Source organism: Etheostoma spectabile, chromosome 1 (assembly GCF_008692095.1).
Source record: "Etheostoma spectabile isolate EspeVRDwgs_2016 chromosome 1, UIUC_Espe_1.0, whole genome shotgun sequence".
Taxonomy (NCBI): domain Eukaryota; kingdom Metazoa; phylum Chordata; class Actinopteri; order Perciformes; family Percidae; genus Etheostoma; species Etheostoma spectabile.
This window is the reverse complement of record NC_045733.1, coordinates 1688512-1711306: the sequence shown is the minus strand read 5'-3', so window position 1 is coordinate 1711306 and position 22795 is coordinate 1688512. Positions and strand designations below refer to the sequence as shown.

Below are 22795 nucleotides of genomic sequence, written 5' to 3'. Positions count from 1 at the left end.
TTTGAACAAAGTGTATTCTTACTGTGACCACTCTGGTTGGTGGGGTGTGTTGCTTTACAGCAGGTCCCGGTGAGACATGTAAATCGAGCCAAGAAGTTCAGTTTGATTAACATATATATTAGGGGTGCACGATTCATAAAATGTCACGATTCAATTCGATATCAAGATTCGATTCAAAATTGATTTTTGATTCAAAAACGATTCTCAATTAAAAAAACGATTTACAATGTAGTTATTTTCCCATGTTATAGTATACACGCCATTACAAAACAAAAACAAAAAAGAGAAAATTGATTTTTGGAATTCTAATAATGGATTTTGAATCTGTAGTTTAAATCGCATTACGAAAGTGAATCAGGTAAGGAGTAGAAGAAATACGCCATTAGTTACAAAGTAGACGGTAACACTTTACTTGAAGTTATACAGAAGAATGACATGACACTGTCATGACCCTATGACCCCATGACCCTAACCCTGTCCCTAACCCTAACCATAACCATAACTTGTCATGACAAAACAAAATGACACTTACTAAAAGAAGCGTTATGTCATAAACGTTTATGACTTGTTTATAATGTTTATGACACGTTCATGACAGTGTCATGTCACTCTTATGTTGATACCTTCAAGTAAAGTGTAACCAAGTAATCTAGGCACGCTCGGAAGTATTTGATTGGCCGACGCAACACCACTGCTGGATGATTCTGCCAAAGTAGAGCTTCAACTTTCTTTGGCGGAGCCCTCTGCGTTGGCAACCCTGCTCCACTGCCGGCCTGGCCTCATTTAAATGAATGTGGTGGGGTTTTTCCATGACTGTTGTCTGTCTGTATGAGGTATAATCTTGCCAAGTACAGCACTGATGGAAACTAGCTTGCATGCTCTGTGAACGATCTCATAAATTATGTGCTTCATGTTTGGTACCTCTAAAGAAAATGTGTGTATAAATCAGAGACAAAAGACAGGTGTCAAAACTGGAAGCCTGGTTTTAATTGATATTGCTCTACTGTAATAATCCTGAAAGGCATAGTCTGAAGTAACACATGTAATGTTTCAACCCATAGTAGATTAAGTTACAGAATCATAGGTCTCTCTTTTTGCATTGAACAATATATACAATGTGAAATAAATACATTTACACAAATGGACATTATTGTTGGAGCACACTTGTATGATACACGTCACAAAAATATACAGGTTATTGTTTTTTTGTTTTTTTCTTTCTTTTATTTACTGATGTGAAGCACATCTAAAATCTACGGACATGTTTTAATAACACTAGAGGGTCTTCTCTCGTACACAACTCTTCTCCACCAAGCCAGGGTTTTTTAAGCGTTAAATATCCTTTGTATCCAAATGTGTCATTGCTCTCTCTCTCTCCCTTAAATATTTTCTTCACATTTGCAAAATCACACTGCAGGGGTAGCTGCAGCACAAGTGGCAGTTACATTTGGGGATTAAATACAACTAAATGACTAAACACTGTGGAGCTGTAGATAGACACAGTTTGGCCTTAGCAGATTTCAAAGGTAGCCATGGTAGATGGACAATCCTGCTTTGTCCCTAAATAACTTGTCCTTCTGTTCCAGCTAAACTATTGTTACATACAGTTTTTGCAGCTAATGGATTTAAGTTCCAAATGAGGGCGAGAACATGGAGCCCAAAGTGCAACCAGGTCAAACTCTTTCTATCAATGGCTCTGCGAGAACCCTTTTCCCAACACTCCTCATAGAAAATACCAATTTGGTTTGTTGTCATTCATATGGTTTCAACACTAACTGACAGCTACAACAGCACTTAGATGTATAACACAAAACACAAAAAAGTGCAACTCTTGTCTCGTCATTGCACAGTCATCAAAATATTGCTTTTTAACAAAACAAAAAATGTTGTATGAAAACACTTTAATCTCGAACATCTAAATAATATCTTGGCTATTAGCAGCGAGTTATACCAAAACCTTTAGAAAGAATCACACAATCTCCCTCCTGATATTAGCTGGTAGGTTTATTATGATTTTTTTTTACGAGCAAAACTAAGTGGCATACAATGAACCATCATTTTCAAATAAACTACTTGATTAATAAATTGATATGTAAGTTAATTTAGAAACATCTATAACTACATGTCAGTATTTGCTAATTTATAAATTTAACTTGATTCCTTTTAATTCATTTAACAGTTATTTAGCTTCAAACAAATTCCAGCTCAGCCTTAATCACCTCAGGGAGATGTGTGACATCTTTCATCGTGTTGAATTGTTTAGGATCGGTTTGACAACTGACAACTAAATAAAAAAAGAAACAGAAGAGAAACAAAAGTCAGTAATGAGCACCTTTCTTTCATAAATAGTCTGTACATTAATGTACAGTGGTCGAAAAGAAATACCATCTTTCTGACAATGAGATGGTGTTTTATGTTACAATCAAAACAGGAAATTCAACTCTGTCATTAGGGATTTGGCCTACAAATATATGTTGTGCACCACTGAAATAATTTGTATGTATATTTTCTCTCTAAAAATGTTATATGTTCATGTTTAAGACCTTTGATGAGTCCTATAATCTCTGAATGTATGCTATTTGTAGCGCAGAATCTATACATGTGTATAAAGAGGAACAATGAGTATAGTAACATGTTCATGAAAGGAGACTTTGAGTTTAAATCTTGACTTTGCAGTTCTTAATTCTGGGGCCAAAGCAGAAACGTGTCCCACAACGTAATGAGTGCATGGTGAAGAGAAACAGCAAGTGCAAACTAAATGTGTTAAGCTTTTTTCTTTAACTTTTCCCATCAACCCACAAAAAAACTTTTGTCCTGACTTTCATATGTCCGATTCCTTTTTCTACTCTTTGTTGTAAAACAAGCTATCTTCCTGGGAATGAGCTGAAAACAGGACACAACAATGGGGGGAAAAAAGTTTCGCATCTTCATCTTTTCTCTTTTTGACAGCTGAAACAGTAAAGATGATGGAGCCGAGCTGAATGGAAGGCAGTTATGTACAGCGAGTTTATCAAAAAAGAGTCACCTACAGTTCTGAATTACTCGAATGTCCTTTTCATTTCATCGTTATTTAAACCTAAAGATATACAGTATATTGTTTATTCTACAGGAAAGTTACACAAATGATCCCTTTTTAAATACTCGTATGGTGTTTCTTCATTTAGATGCTAAATATTTCATTATTTACGTATAGTTTGGTAAAGATGAATACTGTAATTTGATCTTGGTGTTTTAGTTACGTTTCTAGAAGAAGAGCCTTATATCCGGTTCGGTTCATTGAGAGAGAATCCGGTGACCAGACCCCCAGCGGGCTGATCCGACAGACAGGCAACATGGCCTCTACTCTACTCTGTGTTGTCTAAAGAAGAAGCACACGGCACAAGAACGGGAATCACCACAAGAAAAACTACACAGCAACGCCTTAGAGGACTCAACAGAAGAGGGAAGGGCGAAACAGAAAGACTTTAAAACAGAAAAACAAACAGATAAAACTAAATAAACAGGGTTTCTTCTTGGTAGAAAAAACAGAGAACATGAAACACACATCGAGGCTGAACTACATTTTTTTTCTTTTTTTTTTCCCCCTCTCGATTTTGTTTCCAATAAAATGTCTTATGTTAGAATTATAATCTGTATAATTTACAATATACAATGTTTAAGAAGGCTGAGAAAATACCCCTTACTAATGATACTGATGTTTGATACAGAGCTTGTGATGTTAGAGATCAACTACACTTAAACTGCAGCACTCCTCAGCTGTGACAAGTTGCCATTTTATATTAGATTACACCGTCATCCACATTACACATTTTGGCATTCTTATTCGGGTAGAAATGAGACAGTGATATAAAAAAAAAATCCTTTGTCTGTCTTTACCTGTTAAAGCTGTGATCAGTCAGCCATTCAGTCTCACTACAACGTTGAAATCAACGTTTCTTCACTCGACTGTAAAATGTCAGACATCTTCCTGTAAGTTCAGCTTTCCATTTATTGGCGTGGTATACTCCACTAAATTAAATAAACAAGCAACTTTTGACTGACTATTTTTTTTAAATGCCTGGAAATCACTATAAAAATGACCACTTTAAGTCTTTGTGGTTACAGGTTTAATTAATTAAGGTAAATTCACATTTTTCAAAAATGAACTTTGATGATCCACTTGAAATACCGGTTATGTTGTAGATTGAGTACAACACAAACTAGTAGACAAGCTAAGCAAAACCACCTGTAATGGATTCCACCATACAAATGACTCTGAAGACTAAGATATTATTAATTTCATCAATTTAGACCGTATTTGGTAGGATTGTTGGTTTTCACCATTATAACACATACAAATGTCCTTTATAATTTTAAAAAGTGTCTAACATCATGAAGTGGAATAGTGAGCTGACATGAAACTGTCGGTGTGTGTTATTTAAAAAAAAATTAATTTTCGGATGATTTGATTTTGCTAGCACCATTTCCCTTAGCAGAGTTCCAGATTTAGGTTATTCTGATGGTCCCCACACTCGACCATACGGCTGAAGAAACAAACGCCTTAAGGACATCAACTGTGTATGACTGAACAGCTGATTTTAAACAAAGGACTTGGTCTTGTTTTAATCAGATTAAAAGTGACAGAAAAAAGCCTGGTCACAAGAAAGGTGCAAACATCAGAACTATGATATAATTGCAAACTGGAGTTTTGATCTTTTAGCTGCTTGTGTTACTTCTTCGTCCCTTATGACAGCCATTCTTCACGTAACTTTTATGTGTACTTTTAACAGCACTATTCACACCTTGTCCTCACATTTCTGGTCCATGTTTGTTCCTGATTAACCTTCTATAACAACAGAAATATTGACTTGTTATCTAATAGCTTATGGCAAGTTACACAGAGAGAAAGAGAAGCTACAAACTGTCCTCGAATCCCCATCCTCTTTCCCAAAATAAAGACTGGCACGTTATGTTAATATTGCAGACTTAGTCCTTATGCACAAACCCCTCCTTTAAAATCCACTATTGCTCAGAGTTTTCTAAGATAAACGCTGATTTGTTAATACATTACTTGCTATATTTATATATATATATATATGATAATTGCTGATAGTGGTCAAGCTGATAGAAAAAAGCAAAGACCTATTGATTGATTCAATTTTAAGAAGACAATATTAATAACAAAAAAAGCCATGTTATATGTCATATACAGGATGACAGTTATTTACATCCCTAATACTGGTATCATTGCTAACATTATTTTCAAGATAGAAATAAAGAAAAAAATAAGGAGTTTGAAAGCAAAAGTAGTAGTTCTTCACTCAGTTTTGTCAGCACACCTTTCCTTCTGGTTTATATTGCGTTGAGTGACTGAAGCGCCTCCATCACTCCCTGAATGAATCACAAAAATATCTCTGTGCTGACGCAAGAGATGAGCTAGAAGTTGTGAATGCGACGGAGCAAGGAGGGTAGTACTGAAGTGACACTTTGCAGTTTTTTGGAGTTTGGGTAATGAGCACGGGCTGGACTGAAATCTCTACTGACTTTTGTGTGGAGAGCTACAAACCTGGGCCACTGAGCGGCTGAAAAGGTTTCAAACAGACGTCCAAACACAAGAGGAGTGTATGACAGAATAAATGCAGAGAACGTGGACTGAGCCTACATCTACCAGTTGGACAAGCAGGAATTCATCCTTGACAGTATAGGTCAAGTCTTATTTCGTTTAAGTAATATTTTGACTTATAAACTCTGCCAGTCAATCACACCTCAGGTGGTTTGAATATTTGGAAACATTCATTTCAGCCACGTCAAGTGTTCAAACACTAATTCTATGGTTATACTGACAGGTTTGGGAGGCCAGGGTCACTGGTCCTCAACAAATACAACAAGTAAAAAGTAAAGTTTCAGTTGAAGTAGTCATGGGAAACCAGGAACTGAATTTAGGGAGAACCAGAAAGTGTTTACAGCAATGGTTTCCAACTCTGGTCCTGGCCCTGCTGGTTTTCACAATAACCAAAAAGATTATTAAATAAGTGATGGAAAAGAAAACCAGCAGCACTCTTGAGGCCCAGCATTGAAAGCCACCGGTAGATCAATCCAGAAACGGTTTGGGGTTATGTCAGTTTACTGGTATCCTCTGAATGGATGAGCTCCATTCTTTGGCAGGGCAAATCTCCTCTTCTTTTCTTTCTGTCCATCCATCAAAATTTCATTGTACATGTCATTAATACTTCTTTAGTGTTCCCTTTTCTCTCCACTCGTTTTATTCTTGAACACTTAAAAAACTCTGCCGGGGGAAATAACGAGGGAAAAGGAGACACGAGTGCAGTCTTAAAGTCTCTCAGAACTAAAATGAAGAGTTTTCAGTTTTTTTTTAAATGTGTCCTCATTTAAGCGTTTTTCTTTAATAACATCTTAATTGTTATTAAATGCATAAGTGTTTTGCCATCTTCAATGTTCGGAGCCACTGTGGTAACGGTTGAGTGATTGTTAATAGTTTTCAAAGGAAATATCTTCTTCCCTTGGTAAGATGCAGGTCATGCCAGTCTGTCAGCATCTTCCCCAAAAAACAAAAGGTCAAGTGAGTGCCCGGTTGTCATAGACGGTGGAGGTTATGGGGTTCAGGTAAGAGGTTTAGATTACTTGTTGATTCATACGGGTATGTGTCAGCAGACGCACTTCAGGGACATATTTATGTGTGTGTGTGTGTGTGTGTGCATGTGTGTGTGTGCATGTGTGTGTGAGACTGTGCGCGTAAAAGAGCAAGAGGTCAATCAAAGTGAGATTCAGACTGGCATCTAGCTGTCCTTTTCTCCGTCCTCAGACCTTGGCTTCCAGCAGCTCCAAGAAGAGTTTGTGCATTGGGACTTTGCCGTCCTGCTTGATGCTGTAGAAGTGTTGCACAGCCTTGGTGGAGGTCTGGCGGAGCAAGGGGAGGGTCATGAGCAGCTTGCCTGCCCGGCGGGGATCCTCCTGGTGCTGGGCAGCCTCATAGTCCTGCAGGGCCTCGTGGAGCACATCCTGGAGCTTTTGCACTGCATCCACGTCTTCAATGTGCATGGAGTCTGGAGAAAGAAGGAAGAGAGATTCACAACTAAAATTCAAATATGAACAAAACGCTTTTTGCATTTGTAGTATTGCCCCGAGATGTTGTTTGTTAGGCTAAATCTGGAAATGACATTTATATTGTTAATGTATAAGCTTCACATAATTCTCATATGAAACATATCAATAAAAGGAAAATAGGGGGTTATGGTGTGATTTATTTGTTCTATTATTAGAGTATGATGCAATTGGACAAGGCATTTAAAATAAGCATCAGCATGTAGTGAACTCTTGTGTTGACTGAATGCTTATGTTCTGAATTTTCCAGAAATAAATGCAGACATGTTTTGCAGTGCAGAAAGCTATCAAATGACTCTTTTCAGATGATGTAAAAGAGTATGTGTCTCTGTCAGTACCTGTGCCCCCTCTGTCTGCTGTGTCATTGCTCAGTGCTGCAAAGGGGAGAGGTACTATAGATTCAATCCAAAATCCAAACAGGCTCAATGCAGGGATGCTACTGAACGCCACAAACTCAGGGTTCTTGATGGTGGCGTGAAATGTAAGTTTTGACATAAATGAAAAAAGTGCTAAAAACTTCTCTACATTTGCATTTGAATAGAAACCAACTTCAGTGCTTAAACTGCTGACCAATGAGATCCTTTAAAATATAATCATGAATATAGTACTTTACAATTAAACAATATTTTTAAAAAGTCAGTACACTTTTTAAACATTGCTCTGTAATACAGATTTAAAACCTACAATTACTAGTTAGGGATGTAACAATTACCGGTTAACGGTAACGGTAAACCAGGGTAGAAATGTTGACGGTGACAATTATCCTTTTCATTTTTGGGTGAAATGACTGCGTTTAATCCTTCCTAGCTTCATTGGAGGCTCCTGAAGTTGTGCTCAGACAGGCCCAGACAGGAGAAGGAGACAGAATGTAGTAGGAGTTAACTGACTTTTTTCTTTATCTTTTTCCTATTCTTTCCCATTTTGTTGAAGTGATGTGGGTTGCCCAGAATGTAAGTTAAAACTATTCTGTAGCTTGCTAAACTGTCATGGGTTTTACTGCCTCAATATCATCAAGTGTTCTGCTACGATGTGGAAGTTTAGCCTGTGATACTTCTTGACATTTCTTTGGAGAGACATATATATTATCACCTTGATAATATTGTTGTTGCTGTTCTTCTTATTGCATAGCTGACAGCTGTGCAGATTGTTTTATATTACTTGTGCAGGAATGTGTTGATAGTTGAAGTCAGGTTGTGTTTGCTAGCAACGTGCAATCGCCAGTAAACAGACTAGCCTGTGGAGCCACATGCTTAGTTATTAAAGGTGTATTACACTGTTTGTTCCGTTTTTGAAATGTGTGCTGTAATAGATGTGGCTTAATCTCAGTTTGTGTAACTGAGCAATATGTTACAATTATGTTAATTATTACAGAGAAATTGATGTAATTCTTATTATTGTTTCTTGTTATATGCTGGTGGCTATGACATTTAGTTTTGGTAAATAATGTTTATAGTAAGTCAAATTACTATTTATTATGCTTATATTTCAGAACCACAGACAACTTCACATGTAACGTCAAATACAACTTCATACACTTTATGTTGGAATTGTAAATTAATCTTCCTGGCTCAGACATCTCTAGGTCAAGTTCTTACCAAACACCCTACAGCGGGCCAGTGTTTCAGTAGCCAGTTTTCAATAGGTATTACAAGCCCATTCCCTATATTTTTGTAATATCATAAACACTTTTACACATTTTGATACTATTTCATCTTGTGTAAGCCTATCAGTGCATTCTGAAAATATTGAACCCCTTTTTAAAAATAATGTGATAATACCAAAAACCGTGAGGTTAAATCTTCATGCTGTTACATCCCTATTTCTAACTAAATCCAGGAATGGGGCTTTAAAATCAGGGGCTGCTCTTTTCTCTGTCTTTAAAGTGTGGATCTGTGGGTGTGATGAATGGACATACAAAGAGACGAGTGGGTGGAGAAAAAAGAGATAGACTTGTAGAATGATGGAGAGATGCTGAGAGTCTGTGCGTGTATGTGTGCATAAGCATTTGGCTGCACACATCTGTAATCTCTCTTTGAGATGGCATGTAAGGTGCGTTTCAGCATATGTGGCAGTAGAGGCTGAAAATGTCCTTCAATAATAATGCTCCATATTGCCCCTTAGGGAGGCAAAGTCTTAATGTGAGCTGACCTTTAGCTCCCAACCTCCGATCAATGTCTCCAATCAATGACTACATGCATGTTAAATAATAATCACAAGCCAACTATTGATAGGCCACCACACCCCAACACACACACACACACACACACACACGCACACACACACACACGCAAATCTGAAGAGGGGATGAGACCTATAAGTGCATGTAGACACCTTAAAACAATGATATGGTACTTCTCACATCATACAATCTCTTCTCATACAAACACATGCTCACACCTGCTGAATACTAGTACACACGCATGCATGCATGCACACACGCACGGGCACACGCACGTGCGTACCCACACCCACACACCCACACATAGAAACCACGGCAAAGAAAGTATAAACTTACACAAATGTGCATTTAATGGTAAGTGTAACATAAAATTATACTGTGCAGATAAAATGTGTGAAAACACACACACAAACACACACACACACACACACACACACACACACACACACAAACACACACACACACACACAGAAGTGTACGCTTAGACATACACATACACAAACACAATCAAATACAAAGTGTTGGATCTATAGAGTGTAATGCACGTATCAGTATGCAGGACAAGATCAGTCAGTGGGTTGGATTCTATAGGGATCAATAGAAAACTCAGCTTTTATCTGTTCACAAATTTTCTTCTTTTTCCTTAGTTTATGTAAATAAGAGTGGGTGGTCCACTCGTCTGGATTTGGTAGCATACTTTGCTGCTAAAGGATATTTTGCACAGTGGAAAGCAGTATGGGGGAGAGGAAAATTATATTAGTTAAGGATAATAACGTGGGTTATAATTTTTTTTGTTTATACAAAAGGAACATAAAATATAATTTACACACAATACAAACTTCTGTTTTGCAAATCTCTATTTTGTCAGTATGACTAATCCTTACTTTTGCTTTGAACTTTCTTTTTTTTGTTTTCGATGCAAACATTTTCAGGCAAAATGTTTAGCTGCCCCTGAGGCAGTTAAAGGAGAAGATAATATATAAACTGTGCAGAGTTTATACTGCACAGGTAAAAACAAACCGATAATACACATGCTTAATGTACAAATTTAATGAGTATTACTGTGTCTACTGTTGCTATTAAAAAACACTCACCTTGTCCTTTTTAATCTTGGATTTGTAATGAGTAGTTACCTAAAGTACGGCCTCTAATGACCATAAGTTAAAATTAAGTTTAATGAGTTTCACATTGCTTTTGATTGATACAGTTTTGTTTTAGTATTTAAGCTGGTAGACATGGCTGCTGCCTGTGCTATGACCCACAGTACACTCACAAGTAAAACAGCAGACGTTAATGAGCACAAGTGCATCAGGCGGTTAAAACACACATGTTAACATGGAACCCACAATGCACATACACACATAAATGAATGTATAGACACAGACACAGACACATATACACACACACACACACACACCACACACACACACACGCACAGACACATGTGCCTTTTGTTTCCCATGGCTAGTTTAGCTGTCTCTACATGTGGGGCACGTTTGCTAACATTTCTTAAGGCTTGGCTTCATTAATGCAGACGATTAGCATCCTGTGAATTAATTAGTGTCAGTGCCCTTCAAAATGCTAATGCTAGCATTCTGTTGTCTCTAAGAGCAGTTAGAGAGTCTAGGCAATGATACAAAGTTCTTATTTGGGCGTCAGCTGTTGATATCAATCAGTTAAAAGATTTACTATTTCAAATGTGAGTATTCTCAACAGTAAGGTAAGCCTTCAATGGATAATTACTCTTCTGATTTATCTGGATATTTTTTTGAGTTGCACGTGTCAAACTGGAAAAGGGATTTAAGGTCTGGAATAAGTTAACAACATGCAATTTGCAGAATAAAATAAATACTCCAGTTTGACATTTCCTGAATTAGTCATCTACCTTTCCAGCTCTTCAACTGCCTTCAACTGGACAGTAACACTACTGTTTATTCTTGTTATAAATATACTGATATTGGGACATTCCTGGCAACCATTTTGAACCAAGTTGATTTTCAAGCAAAAACATTATCTGGCTCCACCTTGTCAAATGATAATAAGTTGAAAATAAAATTTGCTTTTGGGTTGTTGAACGGATAAAACTTGAAATTTGAAGATATCCTGTTGGGAAATGTTATGGACCAAAAGATTAACTGATTAATAAAGAAATGAATTGCCAGATTAATCGATGAGAAAAATCTTCTAATTCAGTGACAGCAATAATTGAGTAGTATGAGCTTGTTTTAAAGCTAATGTTGTTTTCAATTGCAATAGTTTGTACAAGTGTACCTACTACATTTGTGTACATTACCTTTAACGTTTAAACCACTCTTTCACTCTCTACCAGACCTGTTAACCAATCTGGGCCATTTGAAAATTCAGAGGAAACAAGGACTATGTAACAACTGTTAGCCAAATAAGGCATCATAACCATCATCATGATAATCAACACTGTTGTTTAGCTGGCAGAACAAGCCAGCTTTCCCAACTTTCAGTCAGCAACTTAATAAGCCAACACACCACACACACACACACACACACACACACACACCACACACACACACACACACACACACAACACACACACACACACACACACACACACACACACACACACACGAATAGGCCAAGCCGAGAGATTGATTGTCACATAGCCCACAGGAAAACAACATGTCAATATTTCTGCATGCGCATGACAGTGTATGCTGTGTGTTGTGAGCAAACATTTTTCAGTGGCTCACATTTAAGTACACACCAATGTTATAGTATGCGTTTATGTATGAATCAGAGAGATGAAAAAATTTGAGAAAAACGTGTGTTTGTGCGTGAATGTGTCGGTGTATGTGCGTGTGTTGATGGTGGCAGAATCAGAACAAAAGGCCCTTCCCTCCTTATTCAAAGCTTGCCCATTGCTTTCTCACATTTAAACACATTGTATTGACAGCTCCCCCCCTGTAATTAAAGAGTACTGAAGAGCTGGCTGGCTTCCAAGACAAAGTTCAAAAGACGGGTCATGGGAGGAAGAAGGTGTGTGTGTGTGTGTGTGTGTGTGTGTGTGTGTGTGAGAGAGAGGGTGTGTGTGTGTGTGTGTGTGGTGTGTGTGTGTGTGTATGTGTCAGTCAGCTGTCGATGCAGCTGGACACATCAGAGAGGGGGCTTTATTGACAGACTTTGGGTTCTAACGATTTTAGCTTATTTAACAGGCATCTGAAGAGACGACTATGCTAATTGTAAAAGGGATCGCCACTTTGTTTAAGGGTGGGAAGTCGGCTTCAGGTTGTAGATGTGTGTGCGTTTGTGTGTATGCACGCTTTAAATAATCATCAGCTTGTGTGACTATTAAGAGTTAGACAAATGTGTGTGGCTTTAACAGTGAAAGTGGGAAGTGTGTGTGCATGTGTGTTTAGATGCAGAGTAATGAAATCAGTCCTTTGATGGTTCAGTTTAAATGAGTCCCATGGGACTGGAGATTCCTAGGATTAACTCTTTTTTCACCAGTCGCGTGCTAACAAACAGACAGACACACACAGAGATAAAAACAGGAACAATTTCGAACCTGAGTTAGCCAAAGCGATGGCCTTGAGAGCGACAAATTCCTCCTTCTCTAGCTTCATAGTCTTGTATTTCTTGACCAGCTGAAGGATGGCATTGTTCAGGTCCAGAAGTCCAGCAAGCTTTGACTGGTCCTCGTCCATTATGTAGTCCTCGGCATACACCAACTAAAGAGAGACACAGAGATAGAGAGGTTGCAAATAAACATGCATATTTCTATATTTCATCAGAGCAAGAAGCATACATAAAGCAAAAGAGGCTAACCTTGTCTTCAAAGGACAGTGAGCGGTACACAACACGTAGGATCAAGATCTCCATCCATGCACTCTGCAGTAAACTCATCTGGTCGGCCAAAGACAGCGTAGAGAAACCTGGGACGGAGAAGAAAGCAAGAGAGAGGATTGTTCATTTTACAGTTAACAAAAAATTAAGCACTATGTTTTTACTATTGTAACTGGTTCTAATAAACAGTTATGTTGATAAAGTAAAACTAACGAGCAGCCAAGGGAATAAAAAGGAGAGAGTAAAGCTTGTTTTAAAGCTAGTGAGAGGGTCAAGATCGTCTCTCCTCCCTTCCCTCCCTGCCCACCCTCCCTCCGTCCAGTTGTCCAGAGTCCTCCTCCTCCTCCTCCTCCTCTCTCCCCTATGCCCAGGGCTGTTCTCTGGGGAAAGGCAGGCCTTATCTCCCCCTGACACAGCCTCCATGGATCAATGCTGGCCATCGCTGCTGCAACGCTCAAAGACACACACTAATTGCTGCTATGGCCTCAAAACTCCTGCTTTCTCCGGTGTCAATCCATGTCTTTCTATTTGCCTACGTCTATATCTGTCCGTCTCTCCAATCGCAATCCATGCCTTTTTATCTGTCAGTGTCTATCTACGACTGACCATCTGTGTGTCTGATTCTGGCTTCACCTTCTTTCCATCCGTCTTGATACATCTCTGTCTGCATCTCTTGTCTATAGGGTCTCTCTCTGTTTTACAATTTTTGCTTGCAGCATTTCGTCTACACTGTCACTTTCTGTACTGAATGTTTGCTTTTTCTTTGTCATTTTGTGTGTAAAGTTTTTGCTTCCTCATTTAATACCTTTTGATTACATTCTTACTTAAGTGCACCAGACTCCTGCTTGTTGATTCTCTTTCTGTCTATCTATCTCTTTAATGGAACACCTGCCCACTCACACCTTTCCTCACAGCTGTCCTCTCCTCACACACCTGTCCATTCACACCTGCCTGTCTGCCTACGTGTGTGTGTGTGTGTGTGTGTGTGTGTGCGCAAGTGTTCATAGGAAAGGCAAAGACAGTGGCCCATGTGAGCACACCTGTCAGACCTCACTGCAGCCCTCCAGTGTGTGTGTGTGTGTGTGTGTGTGTGTGTGTGTGTGTGTGTGTGTGTGTATGTGTGTATGAGAAAAACATCCAGCCAGGAGAAGCAGGCAGATGAGAAGGAAGATATTTCTTCAACATCTGCTGCCATGAGCCTCCTCTTGAGATGGTAGGTTTTTTAGAGTGTGAGTTGGTGTGTGTTTGTGTGCATGTGCATTAGGGGCTCTTATCTCACAGGGTGTTGATGGGTAATGGCAGGCGTCTCATTATGTCCAGGTTGCAGGCTATTGTTGTATGTAATGTGCTCTAATTCATTCTATCTACAACTGTTAACATCTCCAACACACACATACACACACACACGCACACACACACACAAACACACATACATGCAACACATATATACAGTAATTAGACACTAGTGAGCACACATACAGTATCAGATATGCATAGACATAAATGCATAGAAACAGTGGAATTAATCCAAATGTGTATGATTGATCCACACACACACACACACACAAACACAAACGGCACAGTGAAGGGAGCAGTTCTGTTGCCAACTGGCAGTGTCTTCTTCTACTTAATGAAATCATCAGAAGGGATTAGAGGTGAATTTCTTAAGGGGTTCTTCATGCACACACCCACAAGTAAACACACATCTCATTTAAAGAGGCAGATGTCTTTGGGGGTCCCGAGAACTTCACCACTCATCGTGGTCGGCGGAAATAAGCGTGGGCACTGCTAAAATTAACACACACACACACTTATTGAATCTGTTTAAACCCCAGGGTCAAGTGAAGAGAAAAAGAGATGAGTGAGTGGTTAATATCATTTAATGGTGCCACTGATTGTGTGTTCTAACTTGTGTGTGTGTGGATGTGGGATCTGGCATTCGGACCAGTACGCAGGGTTCAATCAATTGGCACACATCCCTTTGGTGGAATCTGATTTAGTGCCAGTGGGGGCACACATTGCTCCATAAGTGGCACACACACACACACACACACACACACACACACACAAACACACACACACACATATACACAGATAATTAAAAAAAAATGCGATTAATTTATTGAGCTGAAAGTGCAGCTTTTCTTATTGAGATACATCAATGATTTTATCAGGATGTGGTTTGTGCATGTGTGTAGGTTAATGTGTGGTGTGTGAATGCATTTTGTGAATATGTGTATGCTCATAGTGTGTACGTGATAAAAATACAATATAGATAATTGTACTGGAGGTGCACTGGCTTGTTGTTATATCAGCATGTTTGTAATCTTTGTGCATGCATACATTCCCATACACGTTTTTGTGAGGCTCTGCATGTGCGTCTCTATCTGTGTATATTTCTGTGTGTTTGTGTGTGTGCGTGTATGTGCGTGTGTGTGTGTGTGTGTGTACGTACATGGGCCTTCCCGACCACCCTCCCCTCCCCTTCTCCACCAGCCTGTCTGCGCTGTTCAGCCATCCAATGCCTCTTATCTGTCTGATTAATAGGCGGCCAGCTTCAGGACAAATTAATTAACAGATAACGCCATCTCTCCCTTCTTCCCTTCCTCCCCTCCTTCTCATGAAGCGATCGATACAGCAGAAGAAAAGAAACATCAATGGGAATTTAGTGCTGATGATGGAGAGAGAGAGGTATTGATGAAGAGAGAGAGAGAATGCACGAGAAAGAGTGAGATGGAGGAGAGAAGAAAGTAAAAGGGGGAAGAGGTGTTAGAAGGAGAGATGGTGGTGGTGGGAGGGGTGGAGACCTTTCTTTCATACCTGTGATTTCACTTGACAAAAGAAGGTTCCCCATTTGGCTGTAATTACATTTCCTTTCTGTCCATTGATAAGGGATCTCATACTATGTGTGGGAGTATGTTTGTGTATATGTGGATGTTGTACAGCCTGTGATTACCGGGCTGACGGTGGGCTGAGCTGAATGTACAGTAATGTACAATGGAAACAAAGTTCAAAACATATTCAATTATTAATATAAACTTTAAAGAAAAGAAGATTACTACAGAATGCAAGCTGAAAATAAAGCCATGTGTTCCCTGGACAGCATTATTATTGGATATATGCTTTTGTCTTTGATATAATCTTCTACGCCGTGTAAGAATGGAAAACTTCCTGGTTGGATTTAACTTTTTCTACTGAGCATATCCTGCAACACCATTTAGTAGTATATACAGTAAACTTCATTATTAGGAGACAGGGGTAGATATTCATATAGGTCTGTATGTGTGGCTGTTAAAATATTGGGACACTCTCTTGTATCTATAAAGGTATAGAGAGAAAGTGTGTGGTGTGTGTAGGTATGTGTGTGTACCATACATTGGTCTGACAGAAAGAGGCTGCAGTGCAGTCATGCAGACTTAACCTCTACTGCTTGCTCCCGCGCTCTCTTTCTTTTTTCTCTTTCCTTTGCTCTATCAGACACACACATGAAAACAAACACACACACACACAAACACTCGTCGATTCCCCAGCCACCCTGCGGCCTGTTTGTCTGCCAAATGAGTCCTGACTGCACGTTTACACCCGAGACCGCACAACAGTCTGGCGCACACACATGCGCACACACATGCACACACACACACGCGCGCACACGCGTGCACACACACACACACACACACACACACACACACACACACACACAAACACACACACAGGATAGCCCTCTCTCATGCCCCAGTTGCTACAAAGACACAGACAAACACACACATATCCACAAGGCCTATATTTGTTTTCTTGTGGTTACGGGGCAGATGGGAACCAATGAGAACCGATTGTGAAGCTTATGAGTACCTGTGCACTTGTGTGTGGACAGTTTGTGGCATTCGTGAAGCTACTTGTATGTGCATGTGGATCTGTATGTGTTTGTACAATAAAGGCTATTCTCTGTGTGTGTGTCTGTGTGTGTGTGTGTGTGTTAATGTGACAGGTGTGAAAACTAGATGCAATTCTGATATTGTCACAGTTATTAACACACAACTAGTCTTTGTATTCTGTCACTGCAGTGAGATGCAGGACTTTTGTCTTAAATTTGGGTGTTTTTTATAACCCCCTTTTAAGTGAAAGTGAATAATATTATATCAGTGTTAGTTAAATAAATAATATTTAGCCTGTACAGAGACCTTACACTGAACTAAATTGTCTCCCTGGCAACATTTTGCCTTTGTCAAGTCTCACCTGTGTGCGGCAAGTTAAAATATCACAATTTAAGTAATGCCCCAATTCAAGATTTTCACCTCATCCTTTTTCTTAAATAGCAAATACAAAAAACGTATTTCTCTTGACCATTTTAAGTTTAACCCTTAATGTCATTTATGGACGCATATGGAGAGTAATGCCAAAGGTCTTTAGTTGAAATCAAATCATGGCATTGCGGATACATTGCAGTTTTATATAACAAACATTTGTTTCCTTTTGGAATTGGAATTCAATAGTTTAACAGGCAGTTAAACGGTTTGGTTTCTTTGTCATATTAAATGTTCCCTCAACCACATTTAGGTCCTTTGACTTTTAAATTTTCCTAAGAAATAGGTCTGCCTTTAATGGTTTCGCATGTTGACTGCCTCTTTATATCACAGATGCTGTTTCTGTAGCCACTTTAATTGATGAAAAAATGCCTTTTAATCATTGCTTTTAATTAAATATATTTTACATGTGTATAAAGCTTACTAGATGAATACAAATAGGTTATAAAATATTTCAAAATACATATAATGGTCCATCTGCAAACTTGTTGCTGGCCTTGCACCCAAAACACAACAGTGTAATAAACATGTGTAATAGACATGTAATAGACACTTACCATATGAGAATGTTTCTTCTGTTTTGTTACGCAAAATCTAACATTAGACACGGTCCTCTTAAATTTAGTGTAATAATTTAGTGTACCAAATCTTGTTAGTTAGGAGGCATTTAAAAGAGGTATTAGAACTGTGATGCTTTGTGATTGTCTAGTTGATCATTGAAGGTGCAAGGGGAATAGTGGATTGTGCAGGATGTACACGTATTGTGTTCTGCAGGGGACAGATTTAAGTCTTCTGGCCCACTGAGACAGAGATTGCATTAGAACACGTGAAGTGTCCAACAGTTACATGCACATTGCTGTGCTGCATTTGTGTGTATGTGTGTGTATGTGTGTTCTGTATGCACCCTGTGTTACTTGTCTCCAGTGCTCTCTTTCTTACAACTTTCTCTACATGTTTGTGTTTAAATTTGTGTTAGTGTGCACATTGTTGCATGCTGGGCAATGTAAGTTCTCCATTGTGATGCTATTTAGCATGTGTTTGTGTGATTGTATATGCACACATTTCAAACTGTTTTGTACCATACGGCCAGACGCCGGCCCAAATGAACACGGACCCCCTGTGATGGCTTTGGCCAAGCTAAAACAACACACACAAGATATACGCAAACGACAAGCACGCTGACAAATGCTGTTTTACACACACACCACACACACACACACACACACACACACACACACACACACACACACACACACACACACACACAAACACACACACACACACACACACACACACACACACACACACACACACACACACACACATCCACCAGCTGACCCAATTACACAGAGATGGGCAACGAAATGGAAACAAATCCACCCAGAGAACCAGCTAATTTAGAGAGGCTTAAATACACACTCACATTCAGGGCACACACCCAAAACATGTGTACAGTCGATTAGATTGTAAAAAAAATTATGTGAAGTTAATATTATACGAAAGTGCAAATCACTAATTAAGTTTTATCTCATTCACAGAAAAATCGGTTTTAGTGATAGTTTTTAGTTTACTGATATGAAAATAATTTAAATAATTGCCTATTCAACTGTACTGCGTCTGCATTGAATTGCACCTATCGTAAATAAACAATAAATAAACAATGAACGATTGTTACACATTTTTGTTCAAATACATGAATGAATTCAGTTTTTGTACACTATCAGTCACTTTTCTAATACACATTTGCACACACAAACATGCGTCATCACCTTCACCTTCATCCCCTCTTATTTTGTGGGCTAAAATATATTTTTTCTATTTCTTTCCCCTCCTACCCTTTCCTCTCCTTCCACCATATCCCCCCTTTTTTCTGTGCGGCCTCGGGGAGAGTAGAGCAGTCATAGGGTTGCAGTAGCCTCTAATCAGTGTGAACAGCAAGCTAATTACCAAACCCTCTGCCCTGGCTGACTGTTAATTGCATACATTAGACACCATCAGCAGCACTGCAAGATTAACGCTTAAAATCTTCCCATTGCTGTAGTGCACTGCGTGTGCGTGAAAGAGAGAGTCAAGGGGAAAGAGACAGAGGTGGAGAGGAGGGTCGTGTGCTGTATTCTCTACATGTGTGGTGTGTGCTGCCTCTGTGGTTGCGCGTGCTAATATTTAACACTTAATTAGAGCCAAAATGGAGACGCAGCAACACAGAGACGTGTGTTGAGTGTTATAGCTTTTGCTGTGGCAGGGTTGCTTGGGTGGGGGCAGATGGACGTCGAGGGCAACCCTGAGTCTCTGTGGAGATGGAGTGACATTAAGAGCATTGCAGTGGAGGCATTTCAAATAATAAAATATCAATATTTACATTTTAATTACCCACTTCTAGCCCCGCCAGGGCCATGTCAAGGAGTGTGTGGGTGAGGGTGTGTATGTGGGCATGTGCCACAGCTAGTTCCAATGGGGCCATGACTTCTTGTCTCTTTATAGAGTCAGGAGTGCTGCTCTGCTTGACAATGACTTGGTAAACTAACTAATTTCTATATAATTTCTGTTTTTCAACATTTTTTGTTTTATCTTCCTTTTTTTTACTTGTTTCTTTCACTCAATCCATCCCATCTTACTGTGTCTATGTATCCTGTCTCTCCCTCCTTTGATACAATGCTGATGCAGGCAGGAATGACCACTGTGTGTGTGTGCACAAATCTGTCAGGGGAATTAACCATGTGCACACAAAACTGAGAAGCTTAGACACCAACCTTCTCTGCCTCCCTCTCTCTCTTCTCTCTCTCTCTCTCTCTCCTCTCTCTCTCTCTCACACACACACACACAAACACACACACGTTGATGACAACACCAGACTTAATAAGGAGGGCCAGGGAGTGACATCATCACTAGTCTGAGCTTTTACATTCTTCTGTCACACAGACACAGACACAGACACAGACAAACACACACACACACACACACACACACCCACACACACCCACACACACACACACACACACAGACAGTTTTGAAGACAAAAAACACTGAGTTGAATAATTAAAAAAGGTACAAACTGCTATAAAAGGACATAAGGTGAATATTTCTATGCCAGCTGGGCTTTAGCTTTGTTTTGGTGACGATTTTCCATTTAAAAGGGTCATTAAAAACACACTAAGACACTGATTGGACCTAACTTCAAAATTCATACCCCAGGGAAAGTCACCCCATGTCTGTAAAGAGTCCACAAGACACACAAAGGACGAATCTCTCAGGCCATGGGCAGCATCCAGGCAGTGGCATACAAGGTTGCCAAGTACTGTACGTTTCTACAATCCTTAGTTTGTCAGTTGGACAAGTGTGCACCACATCTCATCAGCATTGTTTGCCAGTTCTCTATGTGGAATAAGTAATAAATAATAAAAGGAGGAATACTTTCTGGGGAGTACTATCTGGCCAGTCTATCTGTCTGTCTGTCTGTCTTTCTGTCTGTCTATCTATCCATCTATCTAGTCGGTGAGGAATTCATTTTCCCAGCTTGTTCAATTAACTGGGTTGTGACAGTCTATTGATCTCTTGGTGGATTATCTTTTCAGAACAATATCCTGTCATTACATATTCTCCTGAACAGAGTAAATCCATAGTCCAAGCATCAGCAAATGGGCAACCCTGCAGTTTAAAAAAAGAGTAGGAGACTATTTGGGATTACATAAAATCTCACACTTATTTTGTCACTGTCAGAATGTTTTGATATTGATGTATAAATAAAAACCTGTTGATTGTGGCTGATGTTTAAAACAAAACCCAATGGTCCCTGTCCAGGCCAGGTGTCTGTATATGAGATTATGAGGCTGTGTTGATTCTATCTTCCTAATCCCCCGTAGCTTTCCATAAAGAAAGGACCGCAGAAACTCCAGAGGGATTAATTTACCATTTACAGATATGGTCTCCAATATCATCATCCAGGACAAGCTTTGAGAGGAAGGGCTCAACAATGGAGCAATGAGGAAAGAGAGAACAGAGTGAAGGAGAGAGACATACACAGACTGAAAGAAAGGCAGAGATGAAAACGAATGTGCACAGAGAGACAACCTCTCCTAGAGCATCGTGCCTTAATGTCCTAGCTCGAAGACACGAACATTAGACCTCATTCCACCTCCTCATCTGGGCCTGAAAAAGCCTGGGCTGAAAATCTTAATTAATTGTCCAATAGTGCTGCGGGGTCATTATGCATTGCAATAAAGAAGCGTGTAATTATGAGATTTAACAGCCATTACCAAGGCCAGGAACTCATATGTCATCATCAGCAACCAAGCCAGTGGTTTTGTAGGACTGTGTGTGTGGCTTGATGGACGACACACACATGCACAATACACACACTTGCATATGTACATCTTGTTCAAGTATAAAGTGTTACGATGTATCAGAGAGAAATGTTTCTGCTTTCGTATTGGCAAACAAACAGTTGTAGGTATTTACACATGCATGCAGGACACTAATAGGTGAACAGAAGCTGAAAATGCATTCAGCTGAGAACACACACAGAGAAGCACACACACATACACACACTTGCACGTATGCCCATCAGTCTGACCCAGACAATAAGGCAGCCAGCTGTGATGGCAGCCTGCAGATGAAACATCCCATCACGATTAAATAGACACAAATAAACACACATTATTACTGTGTGTGTGTGTGTGTGTGTGTGTGTGTGTGTGTTTGTGTGTGTGTGTTTGTGTTTGTGTGTGTGTGTGTGTGTGTGTGTGTGTGTGTGTGTGTGGCGTCCGTGTTTTGTAAGTACATGTGAACGCACAGTGAAACAGTGGACCACAGAGATAGTCCTCGCCACATAGCAGGTGGGAAGTGACACACTTATATAAGGATGAAGTACTGTGTCCAAATACATGCACACTATGAAATGTACATTACTGAGACACCAACCAAAAAAGCAAGAACTATGACAAAAATACATATTTAGTTCTTTCTGTTATTTTTCTCCAGTTTACCCTAACAAAAAGAACCAACAAGCTAATGGGTGATTATAAATAATAAAAACTATTTAACATATTGTTATTCTATTATACCTTTTAATATTTCTGGGCCACACACAGGTGGTAGACCCAAACTGTTGCCTATCTGCAGTTTTCTTGTATACAGTATGTGCATAAGGTGTACCTGTGTTTTTATACCTACATAATTTATATATATGTAATTTTCTGCTGTGTGTGTGTTATGTGCACAGACCATAAGTCGTCCCAAGCTGGTGACAGGCACGCTCCAATCCTATTTTCCCACCTGCTTATTCCCTGATGGAAAGGATGAATCCTCCGGACTGTTATTTAAGAATGATGGTTGGAGGATGGGAGAGAGGGAGAGTGAGTGAGAGAGAAAGAGAGAGAGAGACACAGAGAAAAAGAGAGGT

At 39.4% G+C, this 22795-nt stretch overlaps 1 protein-coding gene across 12 annotated transcripts in view; it reads right to left on the bottom strand.

The window, feature by feature from the left end:
- Positions 1-1886: 1886 nt before the first annotated feature.
- Positions 1887-22795, bottom strand: part of esrrga (estrogen-related receptor gamma a) — a 163962-nt gene continuing 143053 nt past the window's right edge. For 11 of the 12 annotated variants that reach the window (XM_032513695.1, XM_032513691.1, XM_032513687.1 and 8 more), the window contains 3 exons: positions 13079-13185; positions 12819-12981; positions 6799-7043 (listed from right to left, as the gene is read on the bottom strand). In XM_032513695.1, coding sequence (XP_032369586.1) covers positions 6799-7043; positions 12819-12981; positions 13079-13185 — 515 coding nt within the window. Of the gene's footprint in view, positions 7044-12818; positions 12982-13078; positions 13186-22795 lie in introns of all 12 variants that reach the window. The other variant, XM_032513614.1, reaches the window with a different exon arrangement.